Source organism: Anguilla anguilla, chromosome 7 (genome assembly GCF_013347855.1).
Source record: "Anguilla anguilla isolate fAngAng1 chromosome 7, fAngAng1.pri, whole genome shotgun sequence".
NCBI classification, from domain to species: Eukaryota; Metazoa; Chordata; class Actinopteri; order Anguilliformes; family Anguillidae; genus Anguilla; species Anguilla anguilla.
Genome location: NC_049207.1, coordinates 43,141,494 through 43,163,192, shown reverse-complemented (window position 1 = coordinate 43,163,192; position 21,699 = coordinate 43,141,494). Strand labels below are relative to the sequence as shown.

Here is a 21,699-nt window from a genome sequence, read left to right as displayed (position 1 = left end):
CGCTTACCATGGGGGAAGTTTGATCGCAAAGTTTGGGGGCGGGAGGTGGAGTAGAGACATGATGTGTTCTGATGAAGGCTAGCCAAAACGTGTACGCTGCCGGATGAAATATTTATTCCTGGAGCGGCATGTGTGGGAGTCTCCCTCTTGTCCTGGCTGCTCAGAAACATGGCTAACAATCCTTGCACATTATTATTCATGAACGTCAACATCATAATTACTCACATTTTAGTTCTTTTTATTTGTATTATTGTTAACACTACATTTGCTGCCTGCATTTTTATTAAGCACTGTAAAATACTTTCTAAGTATCATTAATGAACAAAAGTATTTCTCTTGAAGGTGGCTTATTAACTGTGCTTTAATACTTTTCAAGGTGAAGTAACTCGTTCTTTGTGAAACCACTCTTTCAAATTAGATTGGCCCCACTATTGGCAGATTTCAGTGTATAGACAAAGACTTTTTGTGGGGTTGGGGGGGACATTATTTACATCTGATAACCTCTGTTCACTTTGCAGTAATTGCTAAGAGCATATAGGCTATACACAGCAAAGTCTATATTGGCAAATGCAAGTAGCATCTTTTGTTTTAGCACAGATCTCCCTGAGAGAATAAAGCTAGGAGGTGCAGTGCCCTGTTCATTCATTAAATAGCCTCCATCAGGCAATAGCTGTTCCAATAGCCATGGCAACGTCATCACAAGGCCTTTTTTGTTCTGGTGAAAGGTGTTTGTTGGGGGTCATGCAGCTCCCTGTGCTTATGCACCTTGACAATTAACTTTCTGTCGTCCATCTTGTCGGCTTTTTCGAAAGACTCTTACGCAACATGTGCTTACTTCAGATTTTTTTTAGGGTTGTTTAGTGGCTTGTGATTGGTTAATATTTTGTCTAGCCTAGAGGACCTGTTTATGTCTATCCCTTTATTAGGTTATCTGTGGAAATGGCTGCCTAAACATTTACTAAACGTTTTACCATTTTGGTGATAATTCAGAGACACACCCAATGTTCATTTGGAAAGGGATATTTCAAAAGCAGGTCGGACATTTATTATTGCTGTGCCTATTAATAAACTTCATTAGCAATTGAGACGTGAGATTAGGTTGCACGTCAAATTTAAAGTGTAGGACTATGATTCTGTGGTGATATGCTGCAAATATGACCAGCAGCATTGCATTTCCACGGTGTATTCCTGTGAAATGAGTGTCAGGCGCCAAAAAATTTGACTTGGCACTGAAGCTGTCCTACAGCGTGCCGAGCCACAGCTTCTATAAAATCCACTAGCATGGGGGCTAGCAATCCGCTTCATGTCCGCTCCGCTTCTGGTGCATTTCTGACTCGAGTCAGATTGATATGGCCGCTCCTAAATGTAAAACCGGAAGATATTCGTCCCAGAACGGAACGTACCCAATACTTGTTGGGGGACCAAAGTGCCCCGTTCATTGCTATTCTGTCCGAAGATTTGATATTGTAAAATGTCGAAATCGAAGTGCACACATGGGAAGCGTGGAGTGATTTCAGCCTTTTGTAACCACCCCAATTAGAACAGCCTAAGTGTTCATTTTGTCCCATTCAGCCTGGCTGAATGGATGCTATCTATATAAATAAAGATCCCTTTGTTTTGAAACGTTTCGACACCGCGGCTAAACAGCTGTGATAGCATGATGATCTATTTCCGCGAAACAAGTTTCCTAAGTGCTTTGTTGTTCTGTTTACAGTAATTGCTTACATGTCCTTCCCCTCACTTCAGTTCAAAAGACTACAATTTGGGAAAATTAATTCCACTTTGCTCATGTTACAGTATTTTGTTCATAGCTGTACCAATCGTGTTCAGCTGCATGAAAGACAAGGGCCTTTTTATTCTTTTATTTTCATGTAAAAATCGTGCCAAGAAATAATGGCTAATTGGCCCATTTTTTATTTAATCATTGTTTGATTTTTTTTCACAGTTTGTGGAGATTAAAGGAAGTGTTTTCAAGAAGTTTGGGAAAAACAATCTGTTTCAGATGTCAAATAGTGGTATGTAAACGCATGTATGATTTAAACACTGTATTGAATATTGGAACATATTTCTGTTTCACTGTGTAATAATTTCATTTGGAACATTTTATGAGGTGGTATAATTCAGATGTACAAGCAGTACATTCATTTCAGAAGCATTCCTTCTGTAAAAATGACAATCTAGAACAGTGTATACTTTTTAAAAGAGCCTATTGAAATTGTCCATTTGCAAGGTACAGTAGTTCTTTTGAAATGCTAATCCTTGCTGCTTTGTGTGCTCTTAAAACACATTGAAGCACAAAAGGAATATCTGAATTTAAAAGCACGTTTACAACATCAACCAGCTGCGTCCAGCTTTTTTTTTTGCCGGCAATCTCTTTCAATAAAAGGAATTCAAATGCACTTTAATCAACCCGTTGCTCATTTTAATTCATGGAATGTATGGCCGCTTCCTGAGACAAGCGACTGATGAAGCAGCTCATCTTTGTATTGGGAGCTTTTCAATAAGGGGCCGTGAAAAATTTCTCGTTACGTGCATTGACGTAAAATGAGTCCAAGGGGTCTGTTTTTTTTTAATGCATGCTGTCACATTCAGACGTTGTGAACCGTTGGCTTGGCATGGCCTCTTGGTTTCTGTACATACAGTAACCCGTTTAAATGTTTTGCTTTTATTTCAGATATCAAGGAAAGATTTACCAACTACGTGCTTCTGGTCATAGTGTGTCTGCGGAACATGGAGCAGTTCTCCTGGAACCCAGGTGACGGTCCTCGCCGCTGCAGAACGCCAGGGTCTAAAATGGCGTCATGTGCTGTTCTGTCATCAGCTGCCATTTTGTGGCAGGTCCCTGGATGCAGACGTTGTTTACGACCGCCAAAATGGATTTGTGTCCGTTCGTGCACTGTAAATCACAGACGTGAGCTGGACTGAAGCTTTAAAGCTGGGCCCCTGTTCCTGGAGATCAACGATCCAGTCGGTTTTCATTACCACCCTAATGTGACACACCGGATTTTCCCCTGGGGTCAATGAAGTATAACTTAACTTTACTACATGCAGTTATGCACTTTCCATAGGGGTCATTTTTCAAGACTTGATATAAAACATTTGGCCCAATGATAGCATAAAAAAGGTGAATTTTTTAATTTTTTAGATTTTATTTTACAATAGCCTTGGAGCCACATAAGCGTTTTATTCCATGAGTATTATTTCTTGCCATTTGTTACATCTTTCATGGATTAGATTGTATCGTCCCAGTGGCTGGGATAAGGGATGTATGGGGGGGGGGGGGACTTTCAGCACAGGGTTGAAGCCAGATAATGGCCCCGCATTGTGTGTCCTCCGTAGACTAGTCTTAAAAAAACAGAGAATCGTTTAAAGATCTCCAATCTGAAAGCTGTCGAGTGTAACCTCTCCATTACGGGCTGCGCGTCTTGCCCCGCTGAGAAGGCGAAGGCTTTGCAAACGCGTCGTTCCGAGTGATGGATCCTCCGTCTCCGCTCGTCCTCAGATCACCTCTGGGTCCTGTTTCCCGACGTCTGCATGGTGGTGGCCTCGGAGATCGCCGTCGACATCGTCAAGCACGCCTTCATCACCAAGTTCAACGACATCGCGGCCGAGGTGAGTGCCCGACGTCGCCTCCTGAAGCTTTGTTTGATAGGTATCCGTCGGGATCCGTGCGTTTCGCCGGCTGCAGTAGACGCGTGACCTGAACAGACTCTAAAGAGCAGCATTGTCTGGTTCAGTGGGGTAAATGCATTTCCCGGGAATCATGGGGGGTGGGGTGAAGAGCACTGCCGCCTCAGAGCAAGAAGGTACCCAGTTTGATTCCTGACCAAGGGCCTTTCTGTGTGCAGTTTGCGTGTGGCCCCATGGGTGTCCACTGGGTACTCCGGTTTTCCCCTGCAGTCCAAAGACATGCAGTAGGCTAATTGGGAGGCTAAATTGCCCACAGGTATGAGTGTGTGAGTGAATCGTGCATAGGCCCTGTGATGGATTAGTAACCTTTTCAGGGTACATTCCCGCCTCTTGCCCATTGCATGCTGGGATAGGCTCCAGCACCCCCCCCCCCCCCCCCCCCCCCCCACAACCCTGACCAGCCATAAGCAGTTTAGAAAATGGATGGATGGGACACAGTTCCCTGCATTCAGCATTTCTGTGTCAGAATTGTTGTGTGCAGTGCGCCTTGCTGCTTCAAGACCAGGTTAACTAAAGAATTGCTTATAAAATATTGGTTTCATAAGCAGTCGCGATGGGACATGATCTCCATTGGGATGCGATTCGCAGGGATTACGTCACTGCAACTTTCCTTTTGATACTGTTCATGCATATGCATGCCTGGGGTGAGCACGCTAAAACAGGGTGGAGATTTAGTAAATTGGGTCAATTGCATATTCCGTCTAATTTACTAATTACGGCTCAATTGCGAGGCTCCTCCTCTGTGTGTGGATTTGGAGAACTCCTGAAGTCAGGTAATTTGCTGAGCTCTGATATAGCCCACTTCCTGTAAAAACTGTATCGATAAGGCCTCTCTTCCAAACATGGCAGCAGTCATCGGAGCCAGGAGAAGACACAGAGTACAATGGCAAGACGAAATGAGGCAGATGGGCTTTTGTCCAAGAATTGAACTCGTTTAATTAACTGAACAGCAGATAGTGAAGCAATGCAGCGAAACGGCAAATAGTGAGGCTGTATCCTTGGCCAGGTTTCTCTTGAAAAAGAGATTCCGGATTTCACTGAGAGTTCCTGGTGAAATAAAGGTTAAATAAATGAATAGAAGAACTGCAATCGCACTATTTGAGGACATAAAACAGGAACCTGAGCCACACACTCAAAGACCAGATTCGCTGCTGGCTATGGTGAACGTTATGTTTCCTTGTACCTGCTCTGAAAACTGTAGCATTGGTAGTTATTAATATTTTATTTGCCATTTGCATGTAGTGAACAGAAAAACACCTGCGTAAAAGAGGGACTGTAATTACTTTCTAGAGCGGAAGCTATTACACTGGTGTGGTTTATCCATTAATTAAGCAGATTTTCCATGACCCTACACAAGCGGAAAAATGCTGGACGGGCCTGATTTACTATAATTATGGCTAGCACGGCTACTGGAGGCACTGGTAGATGCTTTTAGTTACATATTGGTTGCACAGAAGTTTAGTTCCATGCCACCAGTTCCAGCAAATCCCATATGAATCATAATTCCAAGCCTCTGATTGCCTGCTCGTAAGCAGGCTATTAAGGCACTTCAGCGGCTAATCTGTTAGCAGCCCAGTCAGCTGTGTCCGAGCAGGCAGATGGATTCTGGGTAGACCCACACTGGGTCATCTCAGGTGTTTAGTTTGAGGGGAGATACGCTGGCTCCCCTTGTTAATTGTGCAGTTGAATTCGAACCGTCTCTGCAGGCAGTTCAGCCTCCTAGCTGAACGTGATAACAAGGGGAAAGGTATGTGGCGTTGCCATGGCTGCGGAAGGGAGACGAACGCGACACTCTGTTCACACATTAGTGGGGGGGGGAGAGAGAGAACGTTAGCAACGCGCTAATCAAAGCAGAAGTTTTCATCGGCTGTCGTAGGAATAGTTCTAAAAATTCCCGCCGCCGTGCTACTTTTCCCGACGAGGCAGATTCGACTGCCGCAGCGGGGCGGGAAAAAAAACCGTCGCTCCGCCTCGTCCAACCAAACGCAGGATGCGCCCATCGCATACCTCAACGCATTCGATTTCAAATCGCGCATTGCTAATCTCCCTGAAACAGACCGGACCCCATGATAGGTGTAGATTAGATTTTCGGCGTGGGAAAGGGTGGGACGTTGTCCGTGAAAGGTTTACAGCTTCTCTTGAGCGGCCAGATTTCTTTTTCGCTAGCGTGTGAACACAGGGTCAGTGGGACTGACCCCTCGAGGTCGGGGTCAGGTCGCACCAGGGTGTTTACGCAGTGGCCGATGTTTGTTTTCACAACACGTAGGCTACGCACATTCCTCCGTCTGCAAATACGGCCGAACCCTGAGGTCACTGGCGTCCGAGAGCCCGGACAAGGCAGACGGTTCCCAACCCCCTCGGTACCATACCACGACACCGCGTTTCCCGCGGTAACCTACAACCTGCCGCTCATCGCGCAGGTCCCGCCCAGGTGTCGCCGTCTCTGGCTCTGTCTCCGGCTCATCCCGGCGTCAGTCTCTGAAAAGGCGGGCTTTCTGATGCACGCTTTCTCATCAGCCTCCCCTCCACTTCCTGCTGAGGGACCGCGCTCCGTTTCACGCATCGCGTATCTATCCGAGCAGCTAAAATGGAAGGTGTGGATACTGTATAATTATCGCTATACGGCTCCTCACCCCGAGTGTTTTCAGTAACGTTCCGCGTTTAAAGGGGTCAGCGTTCCTCTTAGAAACTGGGTCACTTTTCTATTTCTCGCTTGCAGAATCTGTGTAATTTCAGAAGCTCCTAACACTTTGTATTTAGCTGCATGCATGTAGGACACAGGATGCCATTTCACAATGAGGCTGTGTGAATTCCTGCCTGGCCTAATTCTGCATAAACGACACGGGGGCCTTGGTGATTTCCTTACAGGGAGTCTGTTGTCATGGTGTGCGGTCGGCATAACAACGGCACAGCCTGCTGTAAAGCGGGGAAGTAACCGTAAAACCGGTTTCTCCTTAGTCTGATCGAATGACGGAAAGAATGGGAGGTTTCTACACGAACACGTTGACGGCCTTCGAAATCACTTGTCATTGTTCCTGATCGTCCACACCCGGACCCCTAAAAGCCAAATCTCTTTTGGATACGTGATGAATATAATTACTATATTACCCTGTCATATTATATAATAATGTAACTTTATCATGTTATTATTTTTCACTGACAAAATAGAGAGACGCTCCAATCTAGCTGTAAAATAAGGATTGTGCCTCTATTTTAAGTGATTCTGCTAACCTGAGAAAGTATCTCTTTCACGGTGCAAAATCTGGTGATTTTTGAAAGCTATTCTGTGCTCGACGTATCCCTTCAGGCTCTAGGTGAAGGGGTCCTTGTTCACCAAAAATACAGAGCTGTCTTACTGACCTAAAGCGGCCTCTGTCTTGTCAGGACTCTCAAAGCTTCGGCAGATCTTGCATCTGTTTTTGCACGTGCCTTTTTTTTTGTAAAGCCCAGTTTAAATGTTTTCATCTGAGTGCTTCGGGATTCTACCGATGGGAGTGTTTTCTCAGTTTCTGTGCCCAGAGTAAGTGCATCCCACTGCGATTTCTGTGTGTGTTTCCCTGACTAAAAAAAAGAGAGAATTTCAGCTGCACTCTTTCATTACAGAAGGTCAAATTGGAACACTTCGTTTTACGAAGTCTGGCTGGGCAGCCAAGGCCAGCTACAGCATACAAAACTGCAGAGGTACACTGTGTACATGCTGTAGGAGAATCGGAATGAACCCTGCTTATTTTTTGCAGGCTGTTTCTCTGGTCCAGCTCCTAGGTAGATTACCTGTGCAGTATGATCAGCAGAATTTACAGACTAGCAGATTGGGATGGGCAATATCTTTTTTTTTTTTCAATAATCACTTTTACCCAATTCAGTAGTTATGTGCACAGGATAGGCTAATTATTGTGATTAGTTCAGGCCAGACATCGCAAGTTCCAGAGTTCCAGCTGCATTCATGTACAGTTAGTATTTTTCTTCACCCAGTGATAAACTGATCTGCTGTTGCTGTGGTAATGATTTTGTAATTCTTTTTGTGTATTCTGGTGGGCTTTTATTATCTGTCTTGCTTGACGTCTCTGAACTGGTCCACTTTGTGTCACATTAGCATAATTTACGTAAATTAAACAAACAGTGCTGTGATATAATATTTTAATAATAAACACAGTATTTTTCATTATAATGACATTATTATTGTTTGGAGTGACCTACGTGATGCACCTCATGGCTAAAAGTAGGTGGACACCTGACACCCAACGTCTCATCCCAAATTATGGGCATTAATATAGACTTGGTCCACCGTTTGCTGCTATAACAACCTCCACTCTTCTGGGGAAGGTTTATACTGGATGTTGGAACATCGCTTCTGGGATTTGCTTCCATTCAGCCAGAAGAGCATTAGTGAGGTTGGGCACTGATTGGGCGATTAGGCCTGGCTCACAGTTGGCTTTCCAGTTGATCCCAAAGATGTTGGATGAGGTTGAGGTCAAGGCTCTGTGCAGGCCAGTCAAGTTCTTTCACACCGATCTCGACAAAACCACTTCTACACAGATCTCATTATGTGCCTGGGGGCATTGTCATGCTGAAACAGGAAAGGGCCTTCCCAAAACTGTTGCCACAAATTTGGTAGCACAGAATCGTCTAAGATGTCATTGCATTAAGATTTGCCTTTGCTGGAACTGAAGGGCCTACCCCAAACCATGATAAACAGCCCCATACCAAGGGGTGTCCAGTTACTTTTCGTCAAATAGTGTATTTTGAACTATAAAAAAAGAGTCTTGAATTCATTGTGAACAGCCATAAACAATTTTGTGGTTAATCAAGGAGAAGGAGTACAGTTTCATAACATAATTTGTGTATGTGCTTGCATTTTGCTTTTGGGCATGGAATTTACACGTCAGGCCCCTGACCCTTACGCAGTTTAAATGACAGCAATAAAGATAGAATATGAAAACATATACAAGGAACCAATGATATTTTTGTCTTTTCCTGAATTAGAGGGGCGACATCACCAACTGTGACATGCTCACATCGCCCTTGTGAGCTTCATAACCTTAGCCCCAGGCACCCATTAAAGTGCATATACGGTAGCAATATGAACAGAGCTGCTGGGCCTAATGTGCAGCTCCGGCTCTTTAAGTAATAATGCAGTCCCTAAGGCCAAATGAGCCATGCAGCTGTCGTTATGGCTCGCGTGACCCAACGAGCCCGAAAGACAACTCTCTCCCAACCGTCTGCGGCGCTGACACCCAACGAAAGGTCGTCGCGTCCCGTGACCCGCACCGCACGTGACTATTATGGCGGAGAGATTCGGGACGATAGCGGGGGGGTCCCCAATAGAACAGCGTTTCAATTTAAGCACCCTCCCCGCACCCGTCCGTACGCTTGCCAAAACGGCCCGTCGCTTTTTTTAAGCGGAGCTGTCGGTCTGAAAAGAGGGGGGGCCACCGTAACGACGCGGTGTCAGCCGGCTCTCCCCAGTCTGGTCACGTCTCGGTTTTAAAGCCTCCGCAAAATAGCTTTCTCCACGCGGAGTGACATTTACAACGTCTGTCATCGCGCTGAATAAATTGCCGCCCTGAAGTGTTTGTGGGGACCTGTTGTGCTTAATTTAGGGAAAAAAAGCCATGAAAGACCTTCAGCACTTGTCTCCATGTTAATCACTGTGTTATAGAATCGCTCGATCCGACGCCTGTAATATATCGTTCATGACGGGGTGTGACGTGCATCGCAAAGGAGAGATGAACATTCATTTAAAAAGGCAAACCCGGGGAGCTCTATCCAACCAATTGAAAGTGATGATTCAGAATTTAGACAGGACATTGTGGTCCACACTCCCTCTCTTTTCAGTACGGTGGCAACCTGTATCCGTCGTAATGACAACGTCGTTGACAACTACCTAACATCATCGTGGGCTCACCAGCCTTGGTGTGACTGATGTCGTCTATTGACTTGATTTGGCTCTTTTTTTTTCATTCCTGCAGGTGTACAGCGAATACAGAGCGAGCCTGGCCTTCGACCTCGTCAGCAGTCGGCAAAAGAACGTAAGTTGACGAGTTGGCGTCAAAGTCGCCCTTTCTTTCCGCCGCGCGTGGGCACGTTTTTATCAATTCATGGCCTTGTCTTTCGTTCCAGGCATACACGGACTACAGCGATTCGGTGTCCAGGAGAATGGGCTTTATTCCGCTGCCTCTGGCTGTTCTCGTAAGTCTGTCCTTCGTCTGAGGATCGGTTTAATCCCTCGCACGGTTTAACTTTGCCTACCCTAACGTCTCCTTGCCAACGAATCGGGCCTGTTTCCAGAGGAGCATATTAAATTTAGCCTGCTTTCTGTTTGTCAGCACAGTGAGGCCGGCGCATTGATTTTATTCTGAGAAATTAGAACAATCCGGTAATCCAGAAGGCATTCATCGCGTCTTTCGATGCCTTTCGTTCGCTCTCGCTGTTCCGTGCATCAGCCAAAGCCGCAAATGATTTTCACTCGGATGTCAATCACGCAGGCCGAGAACACTTCATTTCCTCTGAAGGGAGTCACGTTTTTCTTTTTCATAAAACAATTGGATGATTGGCGTGACTCACGTCATACCAGTAGCTGCGCTATTGCAATGGCCTTTCTCCGTGAGGTTTGCATGTTTATCCCCGTGTTCGCGTGGGTTTCCTCCGGGCACTCCGGTTTCCTCCCAGTCCAAAGACATGCAGATTAGAATAATTGGAGAGTGGAGTGAGCGAGCGTGTGCCCTGCAATGGTTCGGCGACCTGTCCAGGGTGTGTTCCCGCCTCTCACCCATTGCATGCTGGGATAGGCTCCAGCACCCCCAACGACCTTCACCAGGAATAAGCGGGTTGGATAATGGACGGATGGATGTTGCCATCATTTTTGCCCTCGTTGTGAGTTTCAGGTTGGCTGAACTTTTTAAACAAATGGCATGTCCTGCAAAGGGCACTCTTTCTGCAGAAAAGTTCAGGCGTTACGTTGGTAATTGAAAGTTACAAAGAGCAAAACATCGACTCAGATTTGATTCACGGCGGGGTGGATGAATGCATTGAGTTTAATAAGGTCTGAAAGTTTTAAGAATTTGAAAATTTTGCTTGCTCAAGTGTTTTAAATGATCTCCTGAAATTCATATGTTTGACAGTAGTCTTGTGATTGTATTCTCAGCTAATCCGGGTGGTGACGAGCTCTGTGACAATCCAGGGATCCCTTTCTTATGTGTGCTTACTGCTCTTCTACCTGGGGTAAGACTTTTTAAATTATGCAAAAGAAATCTCCACTGGGGAAAAAACCATGAACTACACATGCAGAATGGTAAATTGGTATCTCTCATTTGGTTCCTATTGTTTTGTAATTTGCTGCTAAAAAACTGAGGCTTTTGTTAATAGGCATGATGGAGGAATGCACTCTGGGATTGCTCCATAAGGGTGGTTCACTGTTCATAGTATCTAAGGTTGTGGTTTTCACGGTTGTAGATGTGCAGAAAAATATATGTGTACAACTGAATGCCATGATTTCAAATTAAATCAGAGACCATAAAAGCAATCAATTGTGAAATGGAAAATAAACAATTTTTATTCCCCTTTATCTACAATGATTTTATGTGTAGATTCATGTTTGCAAATACCAATGTTTATGAAGATGCTGTGGCATTAGTGAACCAAAGGTTAATTCCCTGAGGACGTTATACAAATTGTTACATGCAGAGAATTCTTAAGTAAGTAGAGCAAATGTAGCTTCATATAAGTATAGGTTTAGATTACATTCGCTTGCATATGATTGTTTTAAATAGAAATAAAAAATGTAATGTTTGCTCGTTGGTTTCCAAACGGTCATAAAGCACATTACCGTTTTTTGGTGTATTTGGTTAGTGCTTTAATTATGGGTTTCTTTTTATTACTTTCCTTTTTTGTCTTTTTTACTGTCCCTCTGGTGGTGTAAATCGGAAGACATTTCCCGGGGCCAAAGCCGGCCTTGTCGCGTTCGGTAGCGTCTCCCTGGCTTTCCGTGTAAAAATAGCCGCTCGCGGAACGGGCGCCGGTGTTTGTGCCGCTGGAGCGAGCCGAGCGAATCCTCCGGGAACGTCAGCGACGAGGCCGCAGCTCGCAGCTGTCCGTCTCGATCTCCCGCCTAACGCATCGCGCGTGCCGGCAAGCGCACAAAAGGGTCGAAACCGAGTGAGGAAATGCCACAGCTCTCAGCTCCTTGTTGCTAAGGCCGTTGAGGTTTGTCTAAGACGAGATTGTCCTTGAAATCCTTGAACCCGCGCGGTTTGGTAAGTAGTTACAGAAACATGCAGAAGTCATGTTTGCAGGAGCTTAATTAATATTTTCTACTGGGGACATATCCATGAAATATCCATAAATCCAACAAGCAGTACAAGGATAATACCCGCGGTCCTGAAAACACATCATGCAGCATTGCATCACAAAGGAGGCCATTTTATGTTAATCTGTGTCACAAGACCTTGTTCTAGAAACAAAAAATGTGATTTACCATTATTTTTTTTTACCATTATTATTTATTTATCTACATTCTCCAGTATTGAATATGATCCATTCGCAGTGCTGGATTTCTCTGAAATGATTCTGCTTGAGTACCCAGGTCAAGGGTACCACTTGTGGAGCCCCCTTCAGTCTAGAACCTTTAACCCCAGTTCCCTAGCAACTGTTCTGAGTGGCTGCAGTGTCACAGCGGACGTGAGATAAGAGTGTGGCATGACAGAGACAGGATCAGACACAGAGAATCTGACACCCCATTGGTGCACATGTTTATGGCTTAAATAGGATACATCTGAGGTACATAGATGCCCATAGGAGCGGATGCCATTAAATGGTGGCATCTCCAGATAACTGTTACCGATGCTGTTCGGAGCTCGGAATGCTCTCTCTACGTAAACTGATTAAGATAATTACCGGCCTGGGGAGACAGGCTTTCACAGAGCTAAATACCACTCAGTTGACTGGCTAATTGAGTAAGTGCTAGATTTGAATTTTTCCCTCTTCGCAATTTGAAGCCAATGGATGTCAGCGGTCTACGGCGAGGAGGGGGGCGTGGGATTTTGTGGTCTGTGGGTAGGACGCCGCTCCTCGTAGCGTACTCTCGCTGGTAATGATACCGACGCTCTGGTACGCTAGCAGTGAGTTACTGCGTATGAGTCAGCCATTTAGAATTACTGTGCTGTCCCAAGCGCAGGCGCTGCTGAGCGAAACGGCCATTCAGAGACACCGCTGCCGGTTCACTGTGCCGTAGACACAGTCTACAGGGAGCCCAGGTTGCATTCTCTCAATGTACGGTACCTGTGTTCTGGAATACTCCACTACAGTTAGCCATACACTGAATGAGAGATGGTGACAGTAATGGTATGGCATGCATTGCATTAAATATTGCAGTCAGAATTGAAACTCCATGAATATTCACTCTTGGAATGGTGATTTTTGGGTTTGGATTTACTCGGTTGTAATTAAAGTGGAGGCCACAGTTGAATGGACTTTGTATTCAGGGATTTTTATCTCTGCAGTAGTAGCAATGTTGTCCAATCAAACTTTTTTCCCTGTTCTGGTGTAGTGACTCAATGATAGAGAACAGGGAAGCACGTCCTTTTCAGAAAGATTTTGGCTAGTACTCCATACATACATCCTTTTCATGTTCTACTTATCCCTTTTATTATGATGAACAGAATGAATGTTACGCATCCACCGTTGATAATTAAAATCAGCAGTTTGATTAGAGTTTTTAACTTCCGCTGTTGTTCTTGTTTTGCATTTCAGACAAAGGGTATGAGAAGTGTTTATGTAATCACGGAGGGAAGCACTTGAAAATTTCCCAAACGCAGAGACAGACGTAATTTTCCAAGCGTACAGCACAAAAATGGAGACATTTATCGTGCACTTTATCTGGGGAAAGAAAGTACGACACTCAAAGTATTGCATGCCCGAGTTCGCCATAACCCCTCAGACTGATTCTCCTGAACATGCAAACGTCTTCTCAAGCTATTCTCCGTGTCCGCAGGATGATAACCCTGAAAGTGCTGAACAGCATCATTCTGCTGGGGACGTCCTGTCTGTACGTGAAGGAGGCTGGCATGGAGGAGAAGCTGTTTGAGAGACCCCCCACCGCGCCCCCCAGCAGGGCAGGCAGCAGGGCGAAGAGCACACCCGTTGCCCCCTCAGGTAAGTTCAGTTTTGGCGGTGTCCAAAATAATTCAGTGAGCCCTTGGGTAAAGAGTATATCGATGCATGTTAAAAGGCATACTATGCAGGATTTATTCCCTTGCTGCGGTCCTGTGGTCATGCCTAGAAACATCTTGAACACATTTTAGAAGAATGAATACCGACACAGGAGCACGGATTCGGCAAATGTGTGCAAAGACAAAGAGTGCATCGTAGACATGACTGAACAGGGTTATTGTATAATATTTTCAAGGTAAATATCTTGCACAGTATGCAGGATTAATGGTTTGTAATGAGCTTCATTTTTTATCTTTATGAAGCAAAACTCTAAGCGGATCGTTGATTTATTTGTGCAATTCTTAAACTTTTCACATGCTGTGCTAATAGAATGGAATTAGATTTTATTTCTTTCCTTGCTTGTTATGTTAAGTACATTTCAGGAACATTTTTGGCATAATGTGCAAACAATCTGTTCATCTCTATAAAATCTAGCGCAGATATGGCTGCAACTAGCAATTAAGGGATTCAGTTTAGGCCCCGACAAGCAACTCGTCTACAGATACCTTTTCCAAATATGTTGTTGCTTGGACACCAGATTTGGACACAAGAAGTGTCTTGAAAGCCAGGGCTCATTCTCCACATTTGCATTTCAGGTTAAGTGACTTCTGTAAGATCTTGCTGACATCATTTGGAAACTATGTATTTCAGTGGAGAGGGGAGTCTACTTTATGTAAGCATTGGACAGTGGTCAGGAATCCCCTAGAAACCTTTGTGTAATGCAGCGCTGTCATGGAAACATATTTGAAGAGCGGCGCGTTTGGGGGCACGTCCTCGAGGCCTGTCGGAAACGAACGGCGTTTCCGTGCCACGGTACGCGCGCGAGACGCGGCCATTCCGAGCCGAACACCCGAGGCAAAGACAAGGCGGAGCTTAGTGAGGTGGGAAGAGCCTTCTGGTGTGGGCCCAATGAGGAGCTCATTATCTGCTGCTTATCAGGATCAGTGACTGGGCAGGGGCAAGGGTGGCCCGCAAAACGCTCATCGGGGGGGAAGATTCGGCAGTCTCTCGGGGAGCAGGACAGCGGGGTGTACCCCACCGCGCACCCCAGGCCTGTTAGGCACGCTGTCCGCACAGCAGACTCACTCCACGGTGACCAGAGACGAGCTGCTCTCCCACCCTCCAGTTCAAATTCTGGCGAAACTGCAGGACAATATCTGCCGTCAATTCCGATAAGGCTGCCCTCTCGTCAATGGGAAACCAAAGTGCTTTTCAGGGCAATGGGCCAATTTAGCCAAATTAAAAATGAAGGCACCACCATCAGTACAACAGTCTTTCATTAAGCGCCAGCCAGAATTTTATTCAAAATACGGGAGAGAAAGTGAGCGTCATTTCAAAAATCAATGGGATACATCATTGGAGCCTGAATGATCGCATTAATTTCATTATCGCACCCTGTAATTTCAGAATAAATGGGTCAGATTGCTATCTGAATTGATGGAGCCGATCATTTCTCTGGGGGCTTTTAGGTAATGCCTCAGCTTGTAAATTACTAATTAATTTGATAGGATACTAATTGAAAAACTGTCTGTTTAGGTTCTTAATTGAGGACAAAATCGGCTTCATGAGCTCCCTTTTGGTTCTCTCTCCCTGTTTGGTATCTGTCAGGAAAAATCCATGGGCTCCAGAATTTATCTTTCTTTTAGAATTGTTATTTATCATTCCCTCTCCTGCAAAGACCCCAGTTAAGTAAAGTTTAACTGTATGAACATTATTATTATTATTATTATTATTATTCCAAGAACTGCTCTTAAAATTCTTCTTCTACAAAACTTTTCCAATTCCACAAAACAGGTATGGTACATCTACAGACCTACCTCTAACCAGGTATTACTGTTCTTGTGGTTTTGTCAAAAGATGGCCGAATGAAGAACCAGTGAACTTTTAGCGGGTGTGGCTTATCACAAAAATGCTAAAGTAGTGGAATTTGGGATATATATTGGCATACATATTAAGACTCTGTCCCTAAAGTACTGTCCTAATGGCTTAAAACCAGTCTCAAAAGATCCCACTCCTCTTATAAACAAATCTGCTCAGTGACTCATATTGTCCACTGTATTGGATTTCTGCCTGGACCCTGGGAATTGCTTCGGGTAGCTGCTGCTATTATTATTATTATTATTATGATAGAATTTGCTGTTGTTGTTAATAATAATAATGTATTATTTGAATTATTAAGAGCTATCTTGGAGCGGTATGCTTTAGATCAGCTCTCCACCTGATTAACTAAGCCGCTGGCCCATGTCTCAGACGTCCATCAGCTCAATTAAAATTCCTGTCACTCACTGGACTGGGGGTCGGGCGGCCGGGTCGGTCCATTAAAACCGAAACGAGCGCACGGAGCGGCGGCGATTCCGAAGGCGTTGAACACCGAGCGCCGCCGTCGGAGCGGGAGCCGGAGGACGCGGCGGGACGATGCCGCCGCGCGAACCTTTAGCGTTTATCCGCGCGACGGCCCCACACGCCCCCTGCAGCTCTGCCGGCGCTGCGCATCTGGTCACCCGGCTTTAGCCGTCTTTCCCTGGATCTGTCTGCTCGCTATAGCTCTCTTTCTCACTCCTTCCAATGTGACACCAAGTCTTCCGGCTCTCCAGATGCCGCCATTTCGGCTCGTGGCCTGCTGTCCCAACCCCCTCTCGCGCACGGGCCAAGAACGCTTCATCCCCTCCGAAGGAGTCGCCGTTGTTGTTTTCCAGGAGGGCACGAAAGTGGACTAGAACAACAGGAAGTGTGCAACCAAGTTTCTTTCACAAGAACAGCTTCGATACACGCCCGAAGTGCTTGTAACGTTTTTCACGCACTGTGCAGATGGAACTGAAACTGCGTTTGCTGCCATTTGTTTCCTGTCGGTTATTTTCCAGTTGTGCCTCGCAACAAAATGGCGGAGGAATTTGCATGCTGCGGATATGCTGCCTGAGGTTTTTTTCCCCTCTATTATTGTCGCAAATTATTATTTTTATGAAATACTCCATTCGTACCACTCATGAACATAATCCCACGGTGAAACTGTTGCACGCGAAGCATCTTAACATAACTAGGCCAACTGGACAGTGTTTGACCACGCGGGTACCCTCAGGAATACAAGCTTTCGGGCAAAATAACGATGCGTTTAAGTCACTGTGACCGCCAGGTGCCTGACCGTGACCGTCTTCCTGGGGACATCAGTGTGGTATCAGAACCTTCAGTTTTCTCACCAGCAGGCAATGAGGTTTAATTGACTTGTTTAGAAACAAGTCATCCGTTTCATAGTCGTTCATTCGGTGTGTGAATTTACAAGGACGCTCTTCTGGGCCAGTGCGCTGGTGTAGGACGAACGGCCACGTTTATCTTTTATTGTCTTTTATACATTTTCCGTTAGATATTATCTGTCTGAAGCTACTGTAAAACTGATAAAATGCAACAATAATTGCATTCACTGCTGCGCTGTATGTAAGCGTTAGAGATTTTAAGGATGAAGGGTTTGAATATTATACATGCAGTGTTATGTATCGCAGATTTTTTTGTTTAGCTGTATTTTGGCTGTGTTGGCATGGCACCACAGTCTATCTGGTGCTGGCATATTTTCCATAAGGCTGGGGGTGCAGTCAACCAACAAGTTCAATGCAAAAACCAAAAATGAGTCAGACTTAAACAGTATTTTAGTCCCATATTTAGACTCAAAATTTATTTCTGTTACTTTTTTTACTATATGAGACAAACAGATTTCCTGCGAAGTGAGACAGTTTCTCATTTCAAGATTTTCCAGTGGGGTAAATCAGTTTCACTTGAAAAACAAAAAGTTAACTTGAAACAAGCTAAGCATTTTCTAAGATTTCTAAGATTTTACATTACTCATTACAAGAGTTTTGCGGTGTTATACATATTACATGACTAAAATACTTACTTGCTTTGCAGTGTTAAACATATTACTTTAGCAGGAATTTATTCCACTGAATTAAGTTGGTGTATATAATTTAAAAATCGTCAGAATTTGTTTTTTATTCTTGCGCGAGAGATTGTGTAAAAGGTCCTCACGGATCTCAGCGCTAGTGAAACACTGTGCCATTCCACCTGCAGTCCGAAGGCCTGTGGGCTAACCTCCCTCCTCCTTTCTCCCAGCTATCCCAGCCTCCCCTGCTAAAGATGAGAGCCCCACCCCCTCCGGCACCAGCCAACCGGCCGGCAGCGCTGAGGACCCCGCCCCCCAGCACCCAGTCGGCGACCCCGACGAGCTCCGGACGACCCCCGGCGAGACGGAGGAGGAGCCCGGGACGCAGGAGGGCGCGGAGCTCAAGCACAGGCCCCCGAAAAAGGACCTGCTGGAGATAGACCGCTTCACCATATGCGGGAACCGCATCGACTGACGTTCGCGGCGTCACCGCCCGCCCCCCCCACCCCCCCGTTTTTCGGGACGGTTCTGGGTTTGGTCGTGGCACGCCGAGGACGGGCCGCCAGGGGCCCGTCGGCCAAAGACGGCGGCGCTGGGATATTTATTGAGACCCGGGTAATTTATTGTTCACTGGAAGCGTGACCGGTAGCTTTTCCACTGGGCGGACCCGTTCGGCCGGGCCTCCTGCGAGCGATGGCGGGAAGAGTCGCGGTAACCAGGGTACGCCGCAGGACTCCTCGAACAGGAAGGAGCGAGCCGTCAGACGGCGTGGGCTCAAGAGCCCGGACTCAACAGGGTTTCTGACGAAAAAAAGCGGCCTTTGGTCCAAATATGTGCCTAGAGCGGTTTTTTGTTTTGCTTTAAATAAATAAAAAAAACCGTCAGTTGTATAAATATAACAAGATACCAACAGGATATGCATTTTATTTAATAACCTTTCCCCATCAGCCTACTACCACTAAATCCAATTTAATTGACAGTGTGTTCACCTGCTAAGAGTTCACTCAATAATTCCAGCAATAGTACTGACCGCCAAATTGGTCTCAATTGTAATAAGTTATCCGGTGGTGCTTCTTCACAGTCAAAGTGTGGGACTCCTTCACAGCTGGGTAATCAGGCTTTACTGTCATGTTACATTTGGACAAAGTCTGAATACAACTTCCACTGGTACCGGATGCCTTAGTTCTGTGCTGGCGATTTAAACAATCTTTGTGTTTTGACTTCTACAGATGAGACTAATATTTAAATTAAAATTTTAAGTTATATATTTGAAGTGTAGTAATATATTAATAAAATCTTGCCTTGGGCAAGCGTGTTTCTGAAGAATGACTCCACGCCGTGGGTAGCAGTGATAGAATATGGGCTGTGGCGTACTTTGAGTTCCAGTCTGTGCAGCTATGGAAGGCTTGCAGCCGTCGCTGTAAATTCTACCTTACCGCTGTCATCACTGTAACAGGCGTTTGACCCTTTCTTATAGCACGGACCAGGGGCTGCTCAGCTCCAGGCCCTGCAGGCCGCAGTGCCTGCAGGTATTTGCTCCAACCATGCGCTACACCACCAGATTTCACTCCTGAACCACGGAGGTAAAGTAATTGGTGAAATCAGGGGGTGTAGTGCTCGGTTGGGCTGCAGAACCTGGAGTTGAGTCGCACTGGTATTCACAGATTCCTTTAGCTTCCTGTTTTCTTTAGACTCAATGTGTAAAAGACTCCGTCCGATGTTGCAGCATAAAATTCCTCAGATTTGTAATAAATTTGTATTAAATATTTTTTATACAATAAAATTCAGTACCGGCTCTCATGAAATTGCTACTGAACAGCTTTTCACTTCTAATGTTCATCGGCTTCACAGTTTCTCAACTTTATGGCACCATGGCTTTGCTTCACGGAGCTTCAGTTCTAGTTTATGGTGCTTCAGATTTGCGGAGCTTCTGTTTTATGATGCTTCAGTATTAGTTTATGGTGCTTAAGATTTACAGTGCTTCTGCTTCAGTACTAGTTCATAGTGCTTCACATTTACCGTGCTTCTGCTTCACGGTGCCCGAGTACTAGTTTATGGTGCTTCGTTTTTACAATGCTTCTGCTTTAGGGTGCTTCTGCAAAAGCTCCAACTGTACACCATGGTCCTGGAGACCCTAATATTCCTTCCTTCTGTTTCTTCCATTTGAGCAAACAGACCTAGCACCTGTAATAAAGAAGGCTGAGCCTAGATCAGCATTGGGGACTAAAGATCATCAAAAGCAACTAGAACTATAACTTTGCACACCAGCTTGGCTTCAGTCCTGCTGTGGAAAATATATCTTGCATTTTTTTTTTTTTTTAAACTTGCAGGACTGTAGCACCCCGGGTGTAGGGTTGGCTACCCCCACACGGTAACAGTGGTGTTTATATGTGTGGTGTTACTATACGGTCGTTTATGTTCTCCATCTAGTGAAACCAGTTCGGAAGTAACGTATGTATAGGAAACATTCTGTAATGATTCTTATATGGACATTGCTTAGCAACCAGCCACGAAACAAAGAATGACAATGTCCATTTCTGGCGTGTCCTTGTTTAGCCTTGATGTTATCGCACTGATGTACCTCACTGCCTTAATCTACACCATCTCCAGCTCTCTAATGCTGCAAACAACACTCAGCTCACCGAGCTCTGAATGATCCACTAGTCAGTGTGGAGATTTTAGCACATTTTTGAATGCAACAGTTTTAAACTCAGGCTTTATCTTTTTGTGTTCAAAGAGTGTAAGATGATTCAGATATTATGAATAATGTGTTTCAGTCTGTTTAGAGGTTGGACTTTTTGATTGTTGTTTACTATAGATAAATGCCTCTCTTTACTGCCTGGTTTTATGAACACAAGAGGCCTTGCTATATCTGGTCACTGAGGGTGCCATCAGCATTTTAAAATATGGAATGTGGAAATGTCCATCTATAAACCTACCTGGGAAATGGCAATTCTGATATAGGAAGAAAATGTGGATTTATAATTCAAGAATTGGTATTTTTCTAAATAAATATGAGCTTGACCATAATTATGTTTAGAAACATGAAGCCTACTAGTAGGTATAAAGTAAACATAAAAATTAAAGAATTATTTTTACTATTGCTGCTGTGAACATTGTCAGGTAAGATTAATACAAAAGGACCCTTCTCAAACGCTACAGAATGCAAAGTTGTGAGCATATCACAGTGAATGGATTTTTGTTCCTGAAGTAGACTGACTTATGAATGGTTGAATGCACAAGTGGATGCTGTAAATTATGTACCAGCACAGGTCAAAATTCACCTGTAGAAGTATTTGTCTTTATTCCACATTTTAGGAACAATAATTACATATCTGTTTAAGAAATGTAAAGCATGGAAACCATTGGAAATTTAGCATTGTAATGCTTTATTATGCTGTACAAGTGCTTGCAGAGATTCCTCATCATTCTCAACCATCCTACAATGTTTTCTTTTTATTTTTTATGGTAGCCTTTACAGTGGACTCAATAATTTATGCATATGTTAAACCAGCTTTGTAAGCAGTGCATATCACAGAGGCTGATGAATAAATATTTTTTGTTAGTCTGGTGTATGATGTCATAAGTTACACCCACTGAGACATACGGTATAAGAACTGGAGACAGCTTCCACTTACCAGTTCCATGGATTCCAATGGGAGCTGGTCATTGGTGCATGAAGCCCGTTCATGGAGGCTGCCATGTTTGACTATGGGGCTTTCGGCACCAGGTGCACATGCACATGCACACTGGGTAGCTAGACCTGAAGGGATGAACGGGAATAAAATAAATCGTCTTCTTCTTTTGTGGGACTCAGAAAAAAATTGGTCCCTGGAGAGTAATTAGTTCTTAGTATGTATGTTTAGTAATTAGTATGAAGAAATTTTAGAAGTTCAAATACTGTCCAAAATCAAAAAAATTTGACCAGTGTAAAT

At 44.6% G+C, this 21,699-nt stretch overlaps 1 protein-coding gene across 1 annotated transcript in view; it reads left to right on the top strand.

Annotated features, from left to right (window-relative positions):
• Positions 1-21,329, top strand: part of tapt1a (transmembrane anterior posterior transformation 1a) — a 37,648-nt gene extending 16,319 nt beyond the window's left edge. Inside the window, exons 7-14 of the mRNA XM_035426462.1 lie at positions 1,946-2,015; positions 2,675-2,755; positions 3,503-3,612; positions 9,660-9,719; positions 9,811-9,879; positions 10,835-10,911; positions 13,679-13,839; positions 17,995-21,329. Of these exons, the coding sequence (XP_035282353.1) occupies positions 1,946-2,015; positions 2,675-2,755; positions 3,503-3,612; positions 9,660-9,719; positions 9,811-9,879; positions 10,835-10,911; positions 13,679-13,839; positions 17,995-18,239 (873 nt within the window). The 3' untranslated portion in view covers positions 18,240-21,329. The remainder of the gene's footprint in view (positions 1-1,945; positions 2,016-2,674; positions 2,756-3,502; positions 3,613-9,659; positions 9,720-9,810; positions 9,880-10,834; positions 10,912-13,678; positions 13,840-17,994) is intronic.
• Positions 21,330-21,699: the final 370 nt, after the last annotated feature.